Below are 21,403 nucleotides of genomic sequence, written 5' to 3'. Positions count from 1 at the left end.
TGTGTGTGTGTGTGTGTGTGTGTGTGTGTGTGTGTGTGTGTGTGTGTGTGTGTGTGTGTGTGTGTGTGTGTGTGAGAGAGAGAGAGAGAGACAGACAGACAGACAGACAGACAGAGAGAGAGCAGGAACCAGGGTTAGAGGTATCATATCAGAGTAACAACCTGTCTATTTAAGGGTTACATTTTATCATATTTTGGAGGTCTGACAACTGAAGTCAGACACTAATACGACCGACGTCTGCCAGCAGCCAGAAGCCCTGCGCGCCTTGAACGGTCTTTTACTGACATCTGGTGGTAAAAAAATCACATTACAGCTCATTTGTGTTTCTGCCTGTTGTCAAGTGCTGGGAGCTCCGCGTCAGAGGACCTGAGCTGTCGAGGAACATCTGAAGGAGCTGAAAAACGAAACTGTTTAACCTCCAACTAAAGCGGCGACACACGTATCACGAGGCCTTAGCCGCAACTATGACGTCACAGATGTCGTTAGTCCGGTCGTCTCATCTCACCTGGGGCCTGCGCGGGGAGCAGGGTTCATGCGGGATTATGCACCCAAAACCCGCAGTTCAGCGCGGTCGACATCAGCCCACCAGCTCCCACCTGGTTTTGACCACGTTCACATAAAGGGGGTGGAGCCAGCATGAAATGACCAATCACCACTTGGAGAGGGGAGACTTGATTGTGTCCTTCAATAGGAACAAACTACAAGGCCCAGCAGTCCGGATCAGCTTCATATTTCCTCCTACCTTAATGATCACCCATCCATCCATCATCCATCCATCCACCCATCCATCCATCCACCCATCCATCCATTCATCCATCCATCCATTCATCCATCCATCATCCATCCATCCATCATCCATCCATTCATCCATCCATCATCCATCCATCCATCCATCCACCCATCCATCCATTCATCCATCCATCATCCATCCATCCACCCATCCATCCATCCATTCATCCATCCATCATCCATCCATCCATCATCCATCCATCTATCATCCATCCATCCATCCATCCACCCATCCATCCATCCACCCATCCATCCATTCATCCATCCATCATCCATCCATCCACCCATCCATCCATCCATCATCCATCCATCCATCATCCATCCATCTATCATCCATCCATCCATTCATCCATCCATCATCCATCCATCCATCCACTCATCCATCCATCCATCATTCATCCATCCATCCATCCATCCATCATTCATCCACCCATCATCCATCCATCCACTCATCCATCATCCATCCATCATCCATCCATCCATCATTCATCCATCCATCCATCACCCATCCATCATCCATCCATCCATCCATCCATCCCTCCATCCATCCATCTTCCCCCTCTTCTCCTGTTCAGGGTGGGGGGGTGGAGCCTATCCCAGCAGCCTTCCCCCTGGACAGGTCACCAGTCCATGGCAGGGCCAACACATAGAGACAGACAACCATTGGCTCTCCCAGCCACACCTACGGTCAATTTCATCCATCATCCATCCATCCATCCATCCATTAATCCATCCATCATCCATCCATCCATCATCCATCCATCCATCCACTCATCTATCATCCATCCATCCACTCATCCATCCATCATCCATCATCCATCATCCATCCATCCATCCATCCATCATTCATCCATCCATCCATCCATCATTCATCCCTCCCTCCATCCATAATTCATCCATCCATCCACCAATCCATCAGTCATCCATCCATTCATCCATCATTCATCCATCCATCCATCATCCATCCATCCATCCATCATCCATCATCCATCCATCCATCCATCCATCCATCCATCATCCATCCATCCATCCATCCATCATTCATCCCTCCCTCCATCCATAATTCATCCATCCATCCACCAATCCATCAGTCATCCATCCATTCATCCATCATTCATCCATCCATCCATCCATCCATCATCCATCCATCCATCTATCATCCATCCACCCATCCATCCATCCATTCATCCATCCATCATCCATCCATTGATTATCCATCCATCCATCCACTCATCCAACATTTTTAATACTTTATCTTTTGATTAATAAGACAATCAACAAATTCATTTAATTTCTGGATGTTTATTCTACCTACAAAGTACATTTGTAACCATTACAGATCGACCAATCAGCATTAAGAATATAAACAATGATTCAAACTGATGGCGCCGTCTGCTGACGTCACATCCGTCACAGAGGCTAATTCCTGCACTCAGAGGTGGCCTTTTAGTTCCACCATTTCACGCTATATTTACAGATTTATTATTGAGGGGAACAAACCACACTGATGTCTGGGTTAATCAAGGATATCATTAAAGAAATCCAAACTATTTGGCCAGTTAAATTTATCCTAACTGTTCTTCATATATTGGGCTGCTAATGTCATGTCATTTCTTTTCCAATGTAACTTTTGTCGCCTCAGGGGGGGAGGCGGCAACTTGCCCACACTGTTTACAGTGGGGGCGAGAAGCTGCTGACGTCAACTGGGGAGATAATTGGGCGGTGGAAGGAATACTTTCAGGAACTCCTCAATCCCACCAGCACGTACTCCATGGAGGAGACAGAGTCTGGGGAGTGCTTGGGGGGGGGGGGGGTCGTCCAATCTCCGGGGCAGAAGTCACTGAGGCAACTCCACGGTGGCAGAGCCCCGGGGGAGGATGAGATCCTCCCTGGGTATCTCAAGGCTCTGGATGTAGTGGGGCTGTCTTGGCTGACACGTCTTTGCAACATTGCGTGAACATCGGGGGAAGTGCCTTTGGAGTGGCAGACTAGGGTGGTGGTCCCCGTTTTTAAGAAAGGGGACCAGAGGGTGTGTTCCAACTATCGGGGGATCACACTTCTCAGCCTCCCTGGTAAGGTCTACGCCAGGGTACTGGAGAGGAGGGTCAGGGCAATAGCCGAACCTCAGATCGAGGAGGAGCAGTGTGGTTTTCGTCCCAGCCGTGGAACTGTGGATCAGCTCTTCACCCTCGCTAGGGTGCTGGAGGGGGCATGGGAGTTTGCCCAACCAGTCCACTCTGGGAGTATGGGGTAGATGGCCCCTTACTAAGGGCCGTTCAGTCTTTCTACCAGAGGAGTGAGAGTCAGTCGGACTTGTTCCCAGTGAGGGTTGGACTCTGCTAAGGCTGCCCTTTGTCACCGGTTCTGTTCATAACTTTTATGGACAGAATTTCTAGGCGCAGCCGGGTGGTGGAGGGGGTCGAGTTTGGTGGCGGGAGTATGTCGTCTTTGCTGTTTGCAGATGATGTGGTCCTCTTTGCTCCATCGGGCCACGACCTCCAGCTCTTGCTGAGGCAGTTGGCAGCCAAATGTGAAGCGGCTGGGATGAGAATCAGCACCTCCAAGTCAGAGGCCCTGGTCCTCAGACAGAAAAGGGTGGTCTGCCCACTCCAGGTCGGGGGGGAGGTCCTACCTCAGGTGGAGGAGTTTAAGTATCTCGGGGTCTTGTTCACGAGTGACGGTAAGATGGAGCGGGAGATTGACAGGCGGATTGGGGCAGCATCCACAGTGATGGGGGTGCTAAACCAGTCTGTTGTGGTGAAGAGGGAGCTTAGCCAAAAGGCGAGGCTCTCGATTTACCTGTCAATCTACGTTACAACCCTCACCTGTGGTCATGAGCTTTGGGTAATGACTGAAGGAACAAGATTCTGAATACCAGCGGCTGAAATGAGTTTCCTCCACAGGGTGGCTGGGCTCTCCCTCAGAGACAGGGTGAGAAGCTCAGTCATTCAGGAGGGACTCAGAGTAGAGCTGCTGCTCCTCCATGTAGAGGACTCAGTTGAGGTGGTTCGGGCATCTGGTGAGGACGCCTCCTGGACGCCTCCCTCTGGAGGTTTTCCAGGCATGTCCAACCGGGAGGAGGCCTCGAGGCCGACCCAGGACACAGTGGAGGGATTATATTTCTCAGCTGGCCTGGGAACGCCTCGGGATCCTCCCGGAAGAGCTGGTTGAAGTGGCTGGGGAGAGGGCAGTCTGGGCTTCCTTGCTGAGGCTGCTGAGGCTGCTGCGCCTGTGACCCGGACCCACCGGATGAAGCGGAGGACAATGAAGACGAAGAAGACTTTTGTCGTTCTGATGTGTGTATTTTTACTGCTCCAACAAAGCTGTTCCTCTTCTGGGGTAAATCAATCATTCAGGCAATCAATAACTGAATGTCTCTGATGCTGTACTGTAGTATTGCAGTACAACAACACCTCCATGTTTGTCCTGAACAAGATTGTTGTCAGGCCTTTTTTCAAAGGAGCTCCAAAAGGCTCACTTAACCCTTTGAGGCCTGGCTGAGACATGAGGCCTGTTGACCTTTGACCCTGTTGCTCTTTTGCTCTCATTTGGCCTCTACAGTGGATACAGACCTGAAACTGGAACTGTGAGGCCTCTCAAATTTATAAAATCATAATCTGGTGGAATAATTTTAGAACCCCCTCCCAAACAGGAAGTAGCTTCAGGAAGGAGGTGGGGCTTCAAAGTTTTAAATGTTGGTTTCTGGCAGAGGTGTGAACTCCTCCCAGAAATCTCATCTCATTTGGAGCAACTTTGACCAGTTATGATGCTTCATTGATAGACTTTACTGGACTTTGCCACGCCCTTTACGGACAGCAGAAAGGACTTAGGGGGGTCAAACCACCACAGATGTGATCCCTATGGAGGACAGAACAACATACTAAAATTTCAACTTCCTAGTTTAAAAGAGAAAAAAACTATCCCCTTGTGAAACTGGGAAAAATCAGGGTCTCGTGGTTTGAACCATAGCAACAGTAGAAAACTTGGAATGACGCTAGTAGCGTCCTTAGCAACCACCATAGCAACTGCAGAAAACGTGACACTGTAATGACTCTCTTCCGAGAGGTGAAAGATTCATGGTAATAACGAACAAACCAAAGATTATACACCCAAACTGAGCGAAGATTATGAAAACAAAATGTATATTTCTCTCTAGAAATGTCATCAGAATGCTTTATTAAATCAAAACTATCTTGGAATAAGGCACTTTCCTCTGAAAATGACAGGAGCGGCCGCCATGTTTTTGTTTTGAGAGGTCCGCATGAAAGAGTCACATGACCTACCAGCGTTCCAGTAGAAAAGAATAGGGGAAAAAAAACGTGCACATTTCACAATTTTTAGGCCTTCATCATAGAACTGATACGTTTTGACCTGTGGACAAACGGAGCCTGTTCACCTTTAATGTTTCCAGCCTCTGATCAACATCAGCTACGTTTGCTCTCCTCTTGAGGCTGCTGAGACTTCAGAGCTCCTCAGACACACACGCTAACACATTCATATTGGAGTTTGGCGAATATGAAGCGTCGTGACGTTCATCATCATATGGCGGGACTCCACAGATGACCTTCCACACCCTGGCAGTGTGATTCATCCATGGAGCCCTTCAGCCGACATGGAGCTGCACCTCTCATCCCATACCACTTATTAAAACTAGCACTTGGACTCGGACTCATCCATGAGTCGGCAACAGGGCAAACATGAGGAAGAGGAATTGGTCTCCAACAGTGATGGAAAAAGATCATTCCTTTCAGTGTCCTGAATCACTAGAATAGGTTCATTTAAAAGATTTGTTCACTGAATCATTCAATATTTGAAGAGAGCTGAACAACGGTTCTTGATCCTGGCTTCCAGAAGTTCCATTGCTTTGACAACACACCACACATTGTTGATGGATCTTGACACTCCAAGAGTTCCCTGCTGAAGTCCAGGATGAACGCGTTGAGCCTGATTCCAGCCGTTTCAGTCTCTGATTATTTTTTTATTCGTTTACTCTGACTACCTTGTTTCTGAGACTGGAACAAATGCATGACACATTGTTTCATAAAGCATTCAAATGAGATGCTATGCAGGTTTTTGGCTGGGGCCCACGACAGCCCCCCGTCCCCGGTTGGCTCACTGAGACAGAAATGAGGAGCGCTGAATTAAAATACGACGACCATTCCAAACATCCAGTACGATCAATATACACCCTTCAGCAGGATGGAGGCCTGTCAATCAAGCAGAAAAAGAAGTAGACTTCCTTTTCCCTTTTCTTCTTCCCTTTTTTGTTGGCGCTCATGTCGTTGGAATTGTAGCCATGCTAACTCCCAGCTGTGAATCTGACCTCTGACCTGTCATCAGGTGACCAGAGGAAGCTGCTGGCGCTCGGCGGTCGCTATGCTAACCCTGCAGACTGAGTAGAGTTTGCTGCAGTCAGCTGACTTGTTGCTCTGCTGTGAGTAAATGAGTGACTTGGTGTGTAATGTTGGTGCGTCCTTGTCAGGTGATCCAGTAAATCAGGAAAGTGATGAGTTTGCAGGTGAGCCCAGAGTCTGGGCGTCTTACTTTGATGAGCTGAGCCACCTGAGGGAGGTACATGTACTACATTCTCCCACTGGAGGGAGGATTCACTGTGTATTTTGTGCCTGTCGTTCATGTTTCATGTTCATGAAAAGTTCTATTCTTCTACTGCATCACTTCTAGCAGCCTTACTGGTGTCTGAGCCTGGTGTCTGCAGCTAGCGGCTGCTACATGTTAGCCGTTAGCTGCACTCACTCAGGGAGGGAATCACCATTTGTTCACAGGGAACGAATCACATTCAGTCTCAGTTCACTGCTCACTCACTCGGGGGCGCTCAGCTGCAGTGAACTTTCATGATTCAGACACACCAGCATGAGCATATCATTAGCATCAAGCTCTCATTTGAGCACTGATGAGGTGGAGATGACAAGTTCAAATATTTCACTTGTTTATTATCAGCAATTAGTCAAATACATATAAACAAACAGTAGGAAAGGACCACAAGGTTATCAGTATCGCTTGAGCACAACCACATTCACGCCTCCAGCTTTTTGTTTGCAAACATCTCCTTCAGTAAAAAATGCAACATTATAGTACATCAGTAATAAATTAAAAAAGAAAGATTTAGCACTTTATTTACACCTCATTTTCAAAGAAATATAAATTAAACATTCCGTTGACTTACTCGCAACAAACTCCAGCTAAGACTAAAGAGTCGTTCTCAGCCATCCAGGTCCCGGTTCCTCCTCAGGTCTGAGGGGGGGCAGCTGGACTGGTTCAGGTTCTCCTCTCATCAAGAGGCTCCTTCAGTTCTAGTCTCTGGTGTGACCTTCGGCAGAGTTGTCATGTGACCTAATGACCCTGTAGAAGGTCACACCAAAGGGACACACCAAATTTAAGGGACTAGAACTGAAGAACCCCCCTGATGAGAGGAGAACCTGAACAGGTCCAGGTGACCACCCTTCAGAGCTGAAGAGGTTCCAGAGCCTTTCTCTGGCAATGATTTGAGAGCAGACCTGGACTGGTACCCTCCGACTGATTCATGACGCCATGAGAGTTGAACTGGTGCTACTGGTGAATCCTCAGAACCACATCTTAAAGCTGCTGGGGAGGATTTGACACCATCGGGGAGAGTAAACGTCACTCTTCGTGAGACGCAGTGACCGAGGGGAGCACAAAAACTGCCCACTGCTGAGGTCTCTCTGGGTCACGTGACTGAACCTGTCTGGACGCCATCAGACACCTGCAGCCGTGAGGACGGGTGAACCTGTGATGACTTACAACTCATGTCAGCTGGGGGGGGCAGGACCTTTTCGACTCAGAAAGGGTTTAGCAGTGGTGACCAACGTCCTCACTGTGGACTCCCTCTCTGAGACCTCACAGATCCATGATAAGACGCCATGAACCAGGAGAGGCTGGCCTCCTGAACCCAATTCAACAAGTGCTGGACTCGCCTGTTCTAAAGCAGCACTGAACTTGAGAGAACAACCACTAGAACCTCCACTGAACCTGCGAGTCTCAAACTGGTGGCACACCAGCTCCCTCTAGTGGTCCATGCTAGTGCTAGCACCACACGCCACTGTTGTGCTGAGGGGGCAAACACTTCTTCTCTGCTCACCTCCACAGAAGAACCAGAGCCAGGTTCTGCTACCAAAGGTTCTCCATCAGAGGTTCCAGATGATGTCACTGATTTCTCCAACACACAGGAACTCTGGCCACTAACTTGTTTTCATGTACTTGTAAGATAATTCACCGCCTCTGCTCAAGGCAGCACAGCCCTCGGAGGAAACGGATCACATGGATCCACCTGATCCCAGCCTGTTCACGCTGCTGGCTCAGGGACCCTCCACCACGTGGAACCTAGATATCAGCAACACTTTGGATGCATTCAAACGTTCCATCATTATTTCACTGTAATATTTTCCAGTTAAATTTAGGTTTTAATTCAGCATCTTTCAAAAGTTTTTGAATTTTTTTTAATTCATTAATCCGCTTGTTTTCTGGAAGCTGTTGACTCTTGCACCTTCATGCGAAGGGAAAGGGGCGGGGCTGCGCCTGCCGATGATGTCGTTGTCAGTGGTGCTTCAGGAACCAGCTCAGTCATTCCGCCTGCAGAGATGGCGCGCGCGCGCGGGGGGGGGGGGGGGGGGGGTTCATCATAGAGACACCGAAGGAAGAGGCATCATGTTGCAATCGTACGATAAGGGTTTTCAAATGAAAAAAGCCTCTGATTAAAAATGAAACCATAATAATAAACTGGCCAGTCCAGCACGTCCAGCCTCTTAACCCCAGTCCAGGATCTGGTTTTGGCTCTAAAACCCTTTAACACTGTCAGATGAGACGTCCTAAAACGAGCAACTGACCAGACCTTCATTTGAAGCGTCTCGCCTCCAGGAGCTACTTTTAGCCCTCAGAGGGTTGTGATTATGGGACCAGGACTAAGGTTGAGAAGCCTTCAGCACACACCTGTGGACCTTCCACGCTCCGGTTCTGCTTCCACCGCTCAGAGAAAGTTCTCCATCAGTGACGATGCTGAGTGTCCATAACTTACAAAAGTCATCAGAGAAATGTGAGCTCATGTTTCTGTACATATTAGAAAGGTGACGATGAGATTGCAGAAAAAATCCTATGTACACCGAGTCCCACCGTATCTGGTAGAAGAGGTAATAGAAGAAAATATTCACAGACATTGGTGAGTTGTGTTCCTTGCATCCTGCCCTGAGCGGCTGTGTGCTGCGGCGAGGCTGGATGTCAGTATCATGCTGCACTAATATAGTGCACAATTATGCCTGAAAACATGATGGAGGAGGAGGCGGCGTGATGGCGGTTCGGAGATTCCTGGTCCGGTCCACAATGACACAGAGGCATTGGAATGTTGGTGATGAGGTGAGCCCGCCAAGCTGTGATGTCATCAACAAAAACAGGAAAGAAGATTTGTGCTTTTGAGCAAAATCGTTGATGCAGGGTAACTTGCTCACATGATTCACCGCCACGCCAGCAGTGGTGGACGGCAGAGAGGCAAAGGCAGACTTCCAGAAGAAGATCAAGAATTCATGAAGGCTCTCGTGAAACAAAGCATCGAAATGAGGATTCAAAAGAAGAGAGGAGGACATGAAGGCTGCTGATGGACATGGATGCAGTGCCGTGATCTCTGAGGTTTCTGTGAGAATCGTCTTCCCAGGGTGGAGGCGAACGTGTTGAACAATGCCCACATAGCCCTGACATCAAGGAGGGTTTCCATAGCAACTGAGTTTGTTCTGCAGTGGGCGTGTGTCTGCAGGTCAGCGTTGTCAACCCAAAGACGTCTACATGTCAGCGTCTCCGTCGTAGGCCAGAGTCAGCGGCTTCAGTCGGTTGTTCATTTGCCGTCGCTGTGGCTTCTTTGGCTTCTTGCTGCAGCACAAAAACACCACACGGAGAGAGAGTCAGAGGTTACAGCGCCGCTCCTGCACGCCATCACGACGTGCAGGGGGCAGCACTCCACAAACACACTTTTTGGACTGAGAGGCCGTGTTATGGGACTTTACTTTTAATTTAGCTTTTTGCTGCGTGTGCGATGCTACAGGTTCCTGGACGGCCTCGTCACGCGTCTACGTCACATCTCGCTCTCCGTCTGAGAGGCCATGCAGCGTCAGAACGCTGATGGCTGCCTTCACCATCAGAAGACACCACCATGTTTGCGCCTGACACACACTGGAGAGTTGACATGCGTGTCTGTCACCTGGTCAGGGAGGCGTGGTACAGCTGGTATGTATGTATGTATCTATGTATCCAACCGTCATAGTCACACACCTTTAGTGTGTGACTATGACGGTTGGATACATAGTCTGGGTACCAGCCAGCCTGGCTCCTCTGTGAGCCTGTTGGCTCAAGGCCAGCTCTGTCTTTGCTACCGCGGAGATTCGCCTCACGAACAATAAAAGACGAAACACTGCGTTCAGCATTTCGGCGTTCAGTTTAACCAGAGAATGACCGATAAAAAAGTGACTAAAAAAAGTTTTTTAAATAGAAACAATGATGAGTGAGACCACATCATGGGGTTCTCTGGTGAATAATGAGAACCACCGGATCGCGACCGGTCTCCCTCTCCCCTGCACCACCTGCTCTCAGGGATCCAACTGTCACTGGAAGCCAGGACAGCAGAACCAGAGCAGCATGTGACTTCAGCGCGGGATCTTCTTACTCTACGTTCATGCTGCCTTCGTAGGGTTTGACAAGCTTGATATGGTCAGTCTGCAGCATGTGGGCCGACCTGCTGTAGTTCAGGCTGTACCTCCACTGCTACTGGCTACCTGAGACTGGCTGTGTGACATCATACTGGGAAGCTTCATGCCACCTTTGATGTTTTACTGTCTTTTACTGTTTGCGGTTTCGCCTGATGTGTGTCTGATGAGGCTCCTCCTACAGCCTGGGGTTGTAAGACGCTAACAAGTGTGCAGGTGAAAGTTATTGTCATGTTCATGCATGTTCAAGTGACCAATAAGAGCAGACTGTGAGTTCAGGAGGCGGAGCTTACAGAGACAGGGGGCATGTGGTGAGGATGGCAGCAGCTGGACGCTCACCTTCAGGAAGCGATCCACTGAAATGACTAAACAGGCACTGCAGGTTTTGGGGCACAAATGGATGTCAGGTGGAGTGCGTGACAGGTAGGGGGAGGGGCCTGACTATGTGATGAGCGTTTCAAAGTGAGGTGGCGGCTGCTGTGATGGAGGAGGCTGTTGAAGCTGCTGCTGCTGCGGCTGCTGCTGCGGCTGCTGCTGCGGCTGCGGCTGCTGCTGCTGCTGGAGCTGCCGCTGTAACTCATCTTGCTCTAGTTTCTGGCAGGCGGGGCAGGTGTAAGGCACTGTGTTGCTGTTTGGATCCATCCAGTAAACCCCCTCTGAGGGGCACTTGGAACTTGACTTGCAGCAAAGGCAACAACCACAAAAACTGAGCAGAGAATGTGAGGATGGAAAAAGAAACAAGAAATGAAGGAAGAAATGATGAGGGAACTCATGAAGTCAAAACCAAATGAATGAGAAACGTGGCCAGTGATGTCATGGAGGTCACGTCAGTCCTTCCTGTCTGGACGAATCCCCGCTACACCATCATGAAGACAGCACTCTAACTGATGACTGTAGGCCGCGTTTCCTGCTAGCTTTAGCCTGCTAGCTGGCTAAACACTCTGTAAAACAACACTTCAGGTTGTGACGGTGCAGTTGAAACCACAGTGATGACATCGCCATGACATCATCGGGGCGGTCAACTGCCCCCACACTAAAACCTCCTGCTGTTTTTTCAACAACAAATTTCGGTTGGAAAAACAAGAATTTTCATGATTTCAAAACAGGTATTTTGCGTTTTTTTACGTTCATAACTTCAAGTTCCAATCAGATTCAACACTGACACCTCCAACCACATTTGATGTGAGCACTCTGATCTCCATGACATCACTGAGTGATGACATCAATGGTCATGTGATGATGATGATGATGATGATGACGACGGCAGACAAACAGGATAATTTACATGAGCGTGTTGGTACATTACCATGCTAGGTAGGTCATAGAGATGATGAAGACGAGCAGAACGAACGCTCCTGCTGCTACTCCATACACCCAGGTCTTCAGCTTCCCATCTGCACACACACACACACACACACACACACACACACACACACACAGAGTTAAATACAGCTGTTCTACTACTGTGTGAGCAGAAGGGGGCAGTAGACTGCCACACATCGCAGGTCCTCAGAGCTGATGAACATCCTGCAGTTGTGAACGTGAAAGGAAGAAGCTGCTTCTTAAGTCAGCTTTGCAGGACTGTTGCTAGGAAACCTCAACTACACAACTACATCCACACAACATGGATCGTTCATTACGACAGAGGAGGAGTTGGGGGGGGAGTCAGACAACGGTGCTGACCTGAAAACACGAGGACCTTTCAGTTCTACACCAGAGTAACTGGTCCCACAGCTATGACTCAATGTGTTTGTCCTTCGTCTGAAGTTCAGCTCAACAAAAAATGACTGCACCAAACAAGCAGGCTAAATAAACTCACGTGGGACAACACCATCAGTTTTGGCCTGCTGCTGTTGGCATGGGGGGCAAGCATTGAGTGTTGAGTTGCTGGTTCACTAGAGGTCACCAGAGGTCACTGAGCATCGCTACCACCTCACTCAGCCATGTTAGGCGGTTGAGAGTCCACTAGGTGTCACTGTGCTGCTGGTAGCTGGACGGCAGCTTCCCTCCACAGACTGGGAGGACGAGGAATCAGCAAATGTCCAAATTCAAGTGATTTTGATTGACACATTATTGTTTCAGGGGTCTTCCTGGACAGAATCATCAAATTTCAGAGAACTAAGAAGTTTAACAAGCTTCTGTCACTGCCAGACAGGCTCGTTCCCTGTAGCTGCGCTGGCCTGCTTGTGTGTGTCGGGACTGATGGAATCATTTTGTAAGCACTCTTCACGTGTTACCTGGACCAAAGGGCTGCAGGAACCAGGTCCGTCCCACCCTGCCAGGAGTGCTGGCTGCAGGCTGCGTGGGGTTGAAGGCCCGGATGGTTTTGACATCAGCCTTGTTGTCACCAGCGGTGGGAATCTCTAACACGGGGATGACGGTGCACTGGTCCAGCAGGCCGTCAGAGGTCATCACCTCCGTGTATCCGTCCTCGCAGCCACAAACACCCGCCTGACACAGAGATGAGAGACAGCAGAACCACACTGAAACCAGAGCGGCACCGCTGTGTTTGTTAGGGTACAAGCACTTGTTTTTAGCTCCAGATTCATTCAGTGAATTCACCACCACAGCCAACATGTGACCTCTAGACCCAAGAGTTCCCCCGGGACCAGAAGCTCTCTGGTACTGGGGTAGCTGAGGCTGTTGCTATGTCACAACGGCAGGCCTCAGATGAACCTTTTCACACAGTTCAAGTACAGAAACTCTCACATCGTCTGTGACACAAGCTGTGACCTGTGTGGGGGTCCCAACCCCAGGTTGAGAACCACTGGCCTGCATAATTAACCACTGGTTCCCACTTAAGTCCCAAAATGTAACTGGTTTCTCAGCTTCAGTTTCATCAGTCCATCCTCAATTTTTCCGAGCTGCTACCAGGTGAACGGTCACCAGAGACCACATGACCAGAGGTCAGAGGTCACTGACTAATCTGAGAATTGGAATGGAGCTCACCTGACTGTGTGCTGATGATGTTGTGTGTGACAACAACATCATATAGACCCATGAAGTTCAAAGCAGCACTCAACTTGAGCCAGGGGTTCTGGAGGTCTGGAGGTTCTGGAGTTCTGGGGGCTCTGAGGTGGATTAGCTGAGTCGGACCAACCCCCACCACCAGGATCATGAATTCTTGTCCTGATCTTTGGACTCTAGTGTGCAGTATTTGCAGACGGTGCTCCTGCTTTGGTGTGATGAGCTGCACTACTTTCAACAACGCCTCAGTTTATTTGAGCTCCTCAGGGTTCTACTGGTCCTTGTGAGTCCGCATGGCTGAGCTGGTGCACCGCGGGTCTGCTTCCAGGGTCTCTGGTTCTATCCCAGAAATCCTGGAACAATTAGCACCTGAGTGGTCAGCAGACAAGAATAGAGCCCAAGTTCTGTCTTGGTCTGGGTCCAGATTAATCAGATAGAGTCCCAGTGTATCGGACCTGTGTTCAGGCTGCTTCAGAACCAGGTCACATCAGGCCTGGTTTTCCTCAATAAACTACACATACCGTGTTTGGGTTGGTTGTGGTTTGTGAAGACCTAGATCCTGGATCCTGGTAGGTTCAACAGCTCAAGCATTCCTCTGGTACCAGCACCATACTGGCCCCAGTGGTCCTATCACCATAAAACTGTGACACCATGTATGACGCCGTTTACAGGCTGGTGGGGAAATCATACAGTCGGCACACGGTGTGTATATATATATATATACACACACACATATATATATACACACACACGTATACATACATATACACACACACACGTATATATACATATATACACACATACATATATATGTGTGTGTATATATGTATATATACGTGTGTGTGTGTATATATATATATACACACACACATATATATATACACACACACGTATACATACATATATACACACACACGTATATATACATATATACACACACACATATATATGTATGTGTGTATATATGTATATATACGTGTGTGTGTGTGTATATATATATATATATACACACACACATATATATATACACACACACATATATATATACACACACACATATAAATAGATGGGGGGCTGCTCCAGTATCCACACGTACGGGGAGTAAAGTCACTCCTCCCCCCCTCACAGCTCCAGCTTCCTCCCAGCTTCCATGTCTCTGACTCACACCCGAGTGCTTAAGCACACACAATTCATCTTCTGCTCTGGAGTGTAAAGAACCCTGAGGCAAATATGTGCACAGTAAACCTTCATCCTCAAACAAGACCTGGATGTCAATGGAACATTTTTTCATGAATCACCGATAGGCTGCCTGTTCTAACACGTATCAGCGGTGTGGAGCACATCCAATCATCTGTGGCTCTAGCAAGCATGGAAATGGCCTCTACCTAAATAATCCACTTACCCTCTGACCCTGACCTTTCAAATAGAAACTTAATTGGACTCAAGAAGGTAGCAGGAATGTCCTACTACCTTTACTGCAGTCCCAGGTCAGTGTCCATGAACGCTGCTGCTTCCTGACCCCCAGGAATGAAGGAAGGACATCGGTTTTGCAGTTCAAGTATTCCAAAGTTCAGTCACCCTTTTGCACATTTGCTTGATTTTTGTCATGAAGCAAATGTGCCAATTAAGTTCCTTGAGTGTCTTTACCTGCTCTGAGGTCAGTGGCAGGTTTGTGGCAGTGGACAAGCATCCCACACATGGCAAACGAGACTACGTTCACTGGTCCAAAAGGGACAGGAACCTTATGGTGAACTGTAAAATACGTTTGTTGCTAAGAGTCAGTCAGCAGCTAATCACGTCTCCATGACAGCAATATAGGAGGTGGAGACTGATGTCTGAATGGACTTCCAGTGTATTTTAACAGTCTTACAGACTCCTGATGGCTGGTGTTCACAGAGCTAAGCAGAAACGAAGTGTCAAGTTGATGCTCCAAGGAAAAGTAATGAGCTTGTAGCTGTATGGTAACGTGGTGGACGAGATGCTAGTGCCATCCTGCAGGGGGTCTCATGTTAGCTTTATCAACCATGATCATTAAAAGGGATCTTGCATCGAGTGTTGGCTAAGCTATGTGCTCACTGGACGGTACAATCCATGCGTTGCACATGATTTCCAAGGCCTTTTCATTTGTGGCAGCTCACAAGTGCTCAAACACGTTCCCTTTCACAGAGGGTCACGCTGTAACGTAACAAATTACAGTGTAAAGGTAGTAACCCTGTGATGTAACACTTATCTCTAAAGGTAATGTTACCCAAAGGCTAACGCCAACCAACATCAGAAGATTAGCTACATTAGCATTAGCGAAGTCCGAACAAAAACATGCAAAAGCTGCTAAAGTCTGCATAGCAGGTTGGTTCCAGCCTGACCTGATGTGAACACTCTGAATGTGGGCGTTCGTGTGAATACGTGACCAGGGACGATAACTCTCTCTACCCTCTAAATCCTGGTTCCAACACTTCATGAGACACCCAGAGATGCCAAGACACCAGAGACTCCAAAATCCACCTCAACATATTTGAGGCAACATTAGATTTAGTAGATCTACTAGATCTACTGGATCTACTGACAAACTCCAGTGAACAAACCCTTCAGATGTCAGACTCACCTCTGTGCACAGAGAACGTGGCTTGGTGCAGGGGGGGTCACAGGATCGGTCAGCCATCGGTTTGACTGTTGCTGGACATCCACCTGCAAAACAAAGGCCATGAGGTCAAAGGTCAAAGGGCTGGTGTTGCTGCTGGTGTTTCGATGACTGTGAGATATGGAACAGCGTCATGACCTTCCCTCCCAGTCAGTGAACAACAACACTACCAAACCAGGATCTACAGAGGCGGCACCATTCACACCGCGCCTGCTTCACGTTTGAGATGAGGACAGTTTGAAAAGACAGAAGACACCGCGGGACGGAGTCTCTGAAAGACGTTGGAGGAAGTTCCTGGAGGCAAAGTGAGTCAATCAACACTCATCAACAACATACAAGAGGGGTGAAACAGACAATCTTTTTCATTGAATTCACTCGACTGGATTCAATTGTGTAAATAGCAGGGTGGGAACGACCACCCGGTGGCCTGGTGATCAGGTTCATCCGGGGCTGCAGACAGTGCTGAGGGGGGGTTCTCCCACCGTGGATCCGATATGCTGGATCACGTGTACAGACAGTAAACTGACATTGATCCCACCAACAGACATTCAGACAAAACAGCCGTCTTGAAAGTACCGTATCAACAGTGTGAGAGCTTCATGAATATTCATGAGGTGGCACGCTTAAGGTATGAATATTCATGAGGGCAGCATCTCTGCTGGTGAGAGTGTGAGAGCTGGAACACACTGCGAGCGTGCCAATCAGAGCAGCAGCAGACAGGAAGCCCATCTGGGGTACGGTGCGCTGCCGTTCATTGATCACCTCCACCCACAGCCAGGAGGTGCTGGCTCACCTGGCTCCGCCCCGGCCTCCACCAGGGGCAACAGACCCTCACGCCGGCTGACAAGTGGTGCTATTGTTGCTGAGTTTATGCTGACGTGTTCTGGACAATGGGATTAAACCTGCCACCGCTGCAGATTAAAGGCTCATCAGCTTATAGTTTGAAGAAATGCTTCGAGAGCTGAGTGGGATTCTGATACTGTGAAGGAGCCCGTCTCAGTAACCTTGTCCACGTAATCGCCACACCACACACATCGCCAGAACTCACTGATATGCATGCACCCGGGCCGTGGCAGCTTAGAAAATCATTTACATCAAAGATCTCATGAACGTCATGAAGTCCTGATTCAGACTGAAATTCTCTGTGTAAACGTGACAATCCAGAATTTTTCCAGGAGATTGATGAGCCGCCCTCCCCTCCACCCTGACACACATCAACACGCTGTACGCTCCCTCCAGATGTTCCTGTAACGCTTCCTTAGGACAGCTTCAACACATCCATCCATCCATCCCTCCATCCATCATCCATCCATCCATCCATCATCCCTCCATCTTCTCCCTCTTATCCTGTTCAGGGTGGTGGGGGTGGAGCCTATCCCAGCAGCCTTCCCCCTGGACAGGTCACCAGTCCATGGCAGGGCCAACACATAGAGACAGACAACCATTGGCTCTCCCAGCCACGCCTACGGTCAATTTAGAGTCTGGATTAACCTGGTCCCTCTTGATGTCTTTGGAATGTGGAGGAAGCTGGAGTACCAGAGAGAACCCAGCAGGAACAGGGAGAACATGGAGACTCACCCAGAAAGACCCCGTGCTGCAGCCGGGGCTCCACCCACAACCTTCTTGCTCCAGCCGGGGCTCCACCCACAACCCTCTGACTGGGGGCCACAGTGAGGACCACTGCTCCAGCGTGCTGCCCCAGTTTCAAACCCAATATAACACGTTTCCCTCATGTAGGGAATCCATTGATATTCAGAAATCTAATTTACAGTGTGTGACATGTTCATCTTTTTCTCATATTTAAGCTCCTGGCTCTTCTGATTGCAACTCTACTGTACCTGTGACGTTGATCCCATCGGAACGTTGACACCAGACGGGGCGGGACGAGCCTCTCCATGGCCCGGTGCTCCACTTGTATTCAAAACACTGGCCCTCTGCAGGAAGAGCACCAGCGTGAGTTCAAGGACCTGATCAGAACCCGCTACATGATCCAGTTACCTCCTGATGTGACGAGTGCGTGTGTATCATGTAAAAATGAATCTTTCTATCCAGATTTCTTGCAATACCGTATATGTAGACCCAGATACCCTCTGAGCCTCCTGCAGGACTCGGACCTCACTGACCTGTACATGGCCGCGCCTCCAGCTCCTGCTCTGGACATTGCAGAAGATTCTCTGGATCTTGGGCCAAAACAGCTCGTGACCTGACCTGGACCGACCCAAAACCCAGATCATCCCCACTGACACAGTTTAGCTGGCACGGACTCCAGGTGGTCCAGTCCGTCAAGTAGCACTCGCCTGCGTAACAGAAACAGAAGCTTTTGACACTGAGAAGTGTGGAGTGCCGGTTCCTGACCTGTCCATGTGAATCCAGTCTACTGATACGTTTGAACGTGCGAGTCCAAGAGAACTGGAACATTCAACATTCAGTCAGTTAGTCACCAACACCCTCCACCAATACAAGGGTTGTTTTCTAAACTATCTGGTATTGTGTGAAGATGTCTCATCACTTCATTCAGGGAATCGGCTTCTCTCATTGGCTGTGGGACACCATGTGACTGCCCACAGAGAATTGAGATGTTTTGTCCCTAAAAGCCTTTTTTCTCTTTTTGTCCATGACCACCCTCATCATCACCTTCTCAGCAAAGCCAAGCGGCTCCGTTGAATAGGTCAGACTGCTGCTTTCTAGCCGTACAGCTGATGTCAGCACATTTCTATTCTCTGAATTAATCATGACGACTTTGATGATGAGGAACCCGTGATGAAGAACAACGAAGGAGAAGCATGTGTGCTTTTATTTGACAAAAGCTTGAGTGGGAACCAGCTGAGTCTGGGTCCTCTTTGACCTTGTGGGCCCACTCAGCCAATTTACTTGAGGGCTGTTGACGCCCACTCTCCACCAGCATGGAGGAGTCAGCGTAGGCACACACATCTCCACACACACTTCAATAAATACACACTACAGCTGCTAAGAACACTACAAGTACAGACAACAAATACTTGATTTCAGCAGCTTTCACAGAGGCTTTGATAGAGCAACAACAACCCTGAACGCCACAAACATGCGGGCGAAGTTTCACCCTCCTCATCCTCCCTCCACCCACCTGTTAATCAGAGCGCTGCATTGTGGGGCGCATGCTGACCCTCGAGTGGCTCCTTTAATCAAGCCCACTCAGAGCCGAGAGCTTTAACAGCCATCAGAACCTGCACACGTGTGCGAGTGTGTGGGGGGTTCATCCACTTGTCTGTTATTGTTCCTACATGTATGTACAGTATGTTCCACATTCAACTTCTGTTTGATATATAAATAGAGCTGAAATCACAGCAGTCTTGACGATTTTGATGTGGTTTTGGTGGAGGCGAGGGTGGAGGGATCTTCACTCTCAAGTGTCTGTGAAGGTTCTTTGTTAGTGAGGGTAATAAAAGTACTCTGTATGTGGTCTTGTAATCACAGTAAACTGTGCAGTAATGAAGCTGTCTGATCTAAAGGCAGCAGGGCGGCGCTCGCCGGGTTGGAGCCTCTGGTGGTCTCACCTGGACAGGGGACAGTGCAGGATTCCTGCAGGACAATGTGTGAATCTCCGTCCACCGAAGGCTCCACATCTCCACACAGCTCATCATCCACCTGGTTTCCTTCCTGCAGATTGGAACCGTCGGACACGAAGCATGACACGTTCCGAAAACGCACGCCTTCTCCACAAATCGCCCCCTGCAGGCAGACCAGAGCACAAACCCCCACCACCAAGACACGTTACAATACAACTTCCATGATCAGGTATCACATTATTCTGTAGATAAAATGAGCAGCAGGCGACCAGGCTGCCAACTGGACCTGCACCAGAGTGCCGAGACTCTCCTCACCCTCAACTGAACAGAACTGGAACCAAGGGAAAACTGTTTCCACTGTTGCTGAGTACATTTTAACAAGAAGAATCAAATCTCTGTCTTTTTTAAGTGTCTGAGCACTGAAAATATCAGTGTTGGTGCCAGTGGTAGAACCACCGAGACCAAGAACATGACACAAGACACGAGAACCAGTGGACCTTCACTGGAGCTGAACACACCACACCGAGTTAGGAACTGTAGACTCTGATTAGGGAAGATGTCTGCATCGGCTCAGCTCAGGTGTGCGTGGCGGGGGGGGGGGGGCAGGAGAGGGAGAGAGAGAGAGGGAGAGGGGAGAGACAAAGAGAGAGATTGAGCTCTGTGGCTGACTGACCTCAGACCTGCACTTGGACCAGGCGCTGTATCTCCAGCTGTAGCAGGGCTTCACCAGACAGGCCTTCCACTGCTCCACCTGGGACGGGCACGGCCTGCCATCACCCTGGGGGGCCTGCACCACCGTGCGTCTCCTCCACAGCTTACCTGCAGGATGCAGGACAGGAAGGAGAGCGTTTTATTCATCGTAATGTTGACAGTCAGAGTGAACTGGAGCTGCGATCACCTCTCCAGTCACAGCCGAGTCACCGCAGCCCAGCCTCGTGCAGAATCAACCTGCCAGCATCATGTTAAACTGGATGCGATGTTCCACTCCGTAACCCAGCTGACTTCAGTCTGCACCAGTTCTACTTTCACCACTGGGAACAATCACAAGCGTAACAATTTTCTGCTTTAAGAAATAAGAGAAAATGACAATTTGACTGATGTTTTCTCTTTCTTTTTATTATACACAAAATTCTGTACAATTCTATTGTATTTCAATGAGGAGCCCAATCTTCCTCTGAAGCAGTAAGCCTGTGGGAGCGAAGCCTGACATCGAGTACAGCAGATTCGTTGCAGCAAACACATGTGTGTGTGACCAGTGAAAGAGCCAGAACCTCCCTGTGGTCTCAGCACCCAGAGATCAAAGAATAGGGTGGAGGAGGCATGCTGCAATTTTGCACGAGACAGCCAGGGAGACGCGCAGCACTGAAGGAAGCCAAACAGTTTCTCCTCTCTACTGATGACATCACAGGGAAGGCACTGATGGAGAAGGTGTGAAGAGTGGAGGCAGCGCAGGGTGAGAAGCAGTATAAGGAGGCCTGGAGATCATCGATGAGATGACGGGACGGAAGAGGACCAAGGAGGGACAGGTTGAGGGACGCAGCCCAGAGGAAGGGTGGCAACCTGGCTTAATCACTTCCAAAGGCTGCTGGGCACAGCAGCAGATGGAGGAGAGGAAGACAGGCCATCACTCCTCCAGAACCTCAGCGCTGATGATGGTCCCTTCACGGCCAGTGAGCTTGTCAGGGCAAAAACCACCCTGGAAGAGGCCAGAAGTGCTGGGCTGGATGGCACTCCCCCAGAGG

General features: G+C 49.2%; 1 protein-coding gene across 1 annotated transcript in view; it reads right to left on the bottom strand.

The window, feature by feature from the left end:
- Positions 1 to 6,741: 6,741 nt before the first annotated feature.
- Positions 6,742 to 21,403, bottom strand: part of thsd7aa (thrombospondin, type I, domain containing 7Aa) — a 104,150-nt gene continuing 89,488 nt past the window's right edge. Inside the window, exons 20-27 of the mRNA XM_086193286.1 lie at positions 20,335 to 20,480; positions 19,650 to 19,824; positions 18,240 to 18,413; positions 17,955 to 18,050; positions 16,081 to 16,163; positions 12,749 to 12,962; positions 11,818 to 11,905; positions 6,742 to 9,681 (exon numbers count right to left, since the gene is read on the bottom strand). Of these exons, the coding sequence (XP_086049412.1) occupies positions 9,594 to 9,681; positions 11,818 to 11,905; positions 12,749 to 12,962; positions 16,081 to 16,163; positions 17,955 to 18,050; positions 18,240 to 18,413; positions 19,650 to 19,824; positions 20,335 to 20,480 (1,064 nt within the window). The 3' untranslated portion in view covers positions 6,742 to 9,593. The remainder of the gene's footprint in view (positions 9,682 to 11,817; positions 11,906 to 12,748; positions 12,963 to 16,080; positions 16,164 to 17,954; positions 18,051 to 18,239; positions 18,414 to 19,649; positions 19,825 to 20,334; positions 20,481 to 21,403) is intronic.

Source organism: Aulostomus chinensis, chromosome 22, assembly GCF_037954235.1.
Source record: "Aulostomus chinensis isolate RoL2024-O1b breed Wild chromosome 22, RoL_Achi_v1.0, whole genome shotgun sequence".
Taxonomy (NCBI): domain Eukaryota; kingdom Metazoa; phylum Chordata; class Actinopteri; order Syngnathiformes; family Aulostomidae; genus Aulostomus; species Aulostomus chinensis.
The sequence above is the reverse complement of the archived record's forward strand: the minus strand, read 5'-3'. Positions and strand labels throughout refer to the sequence as shown.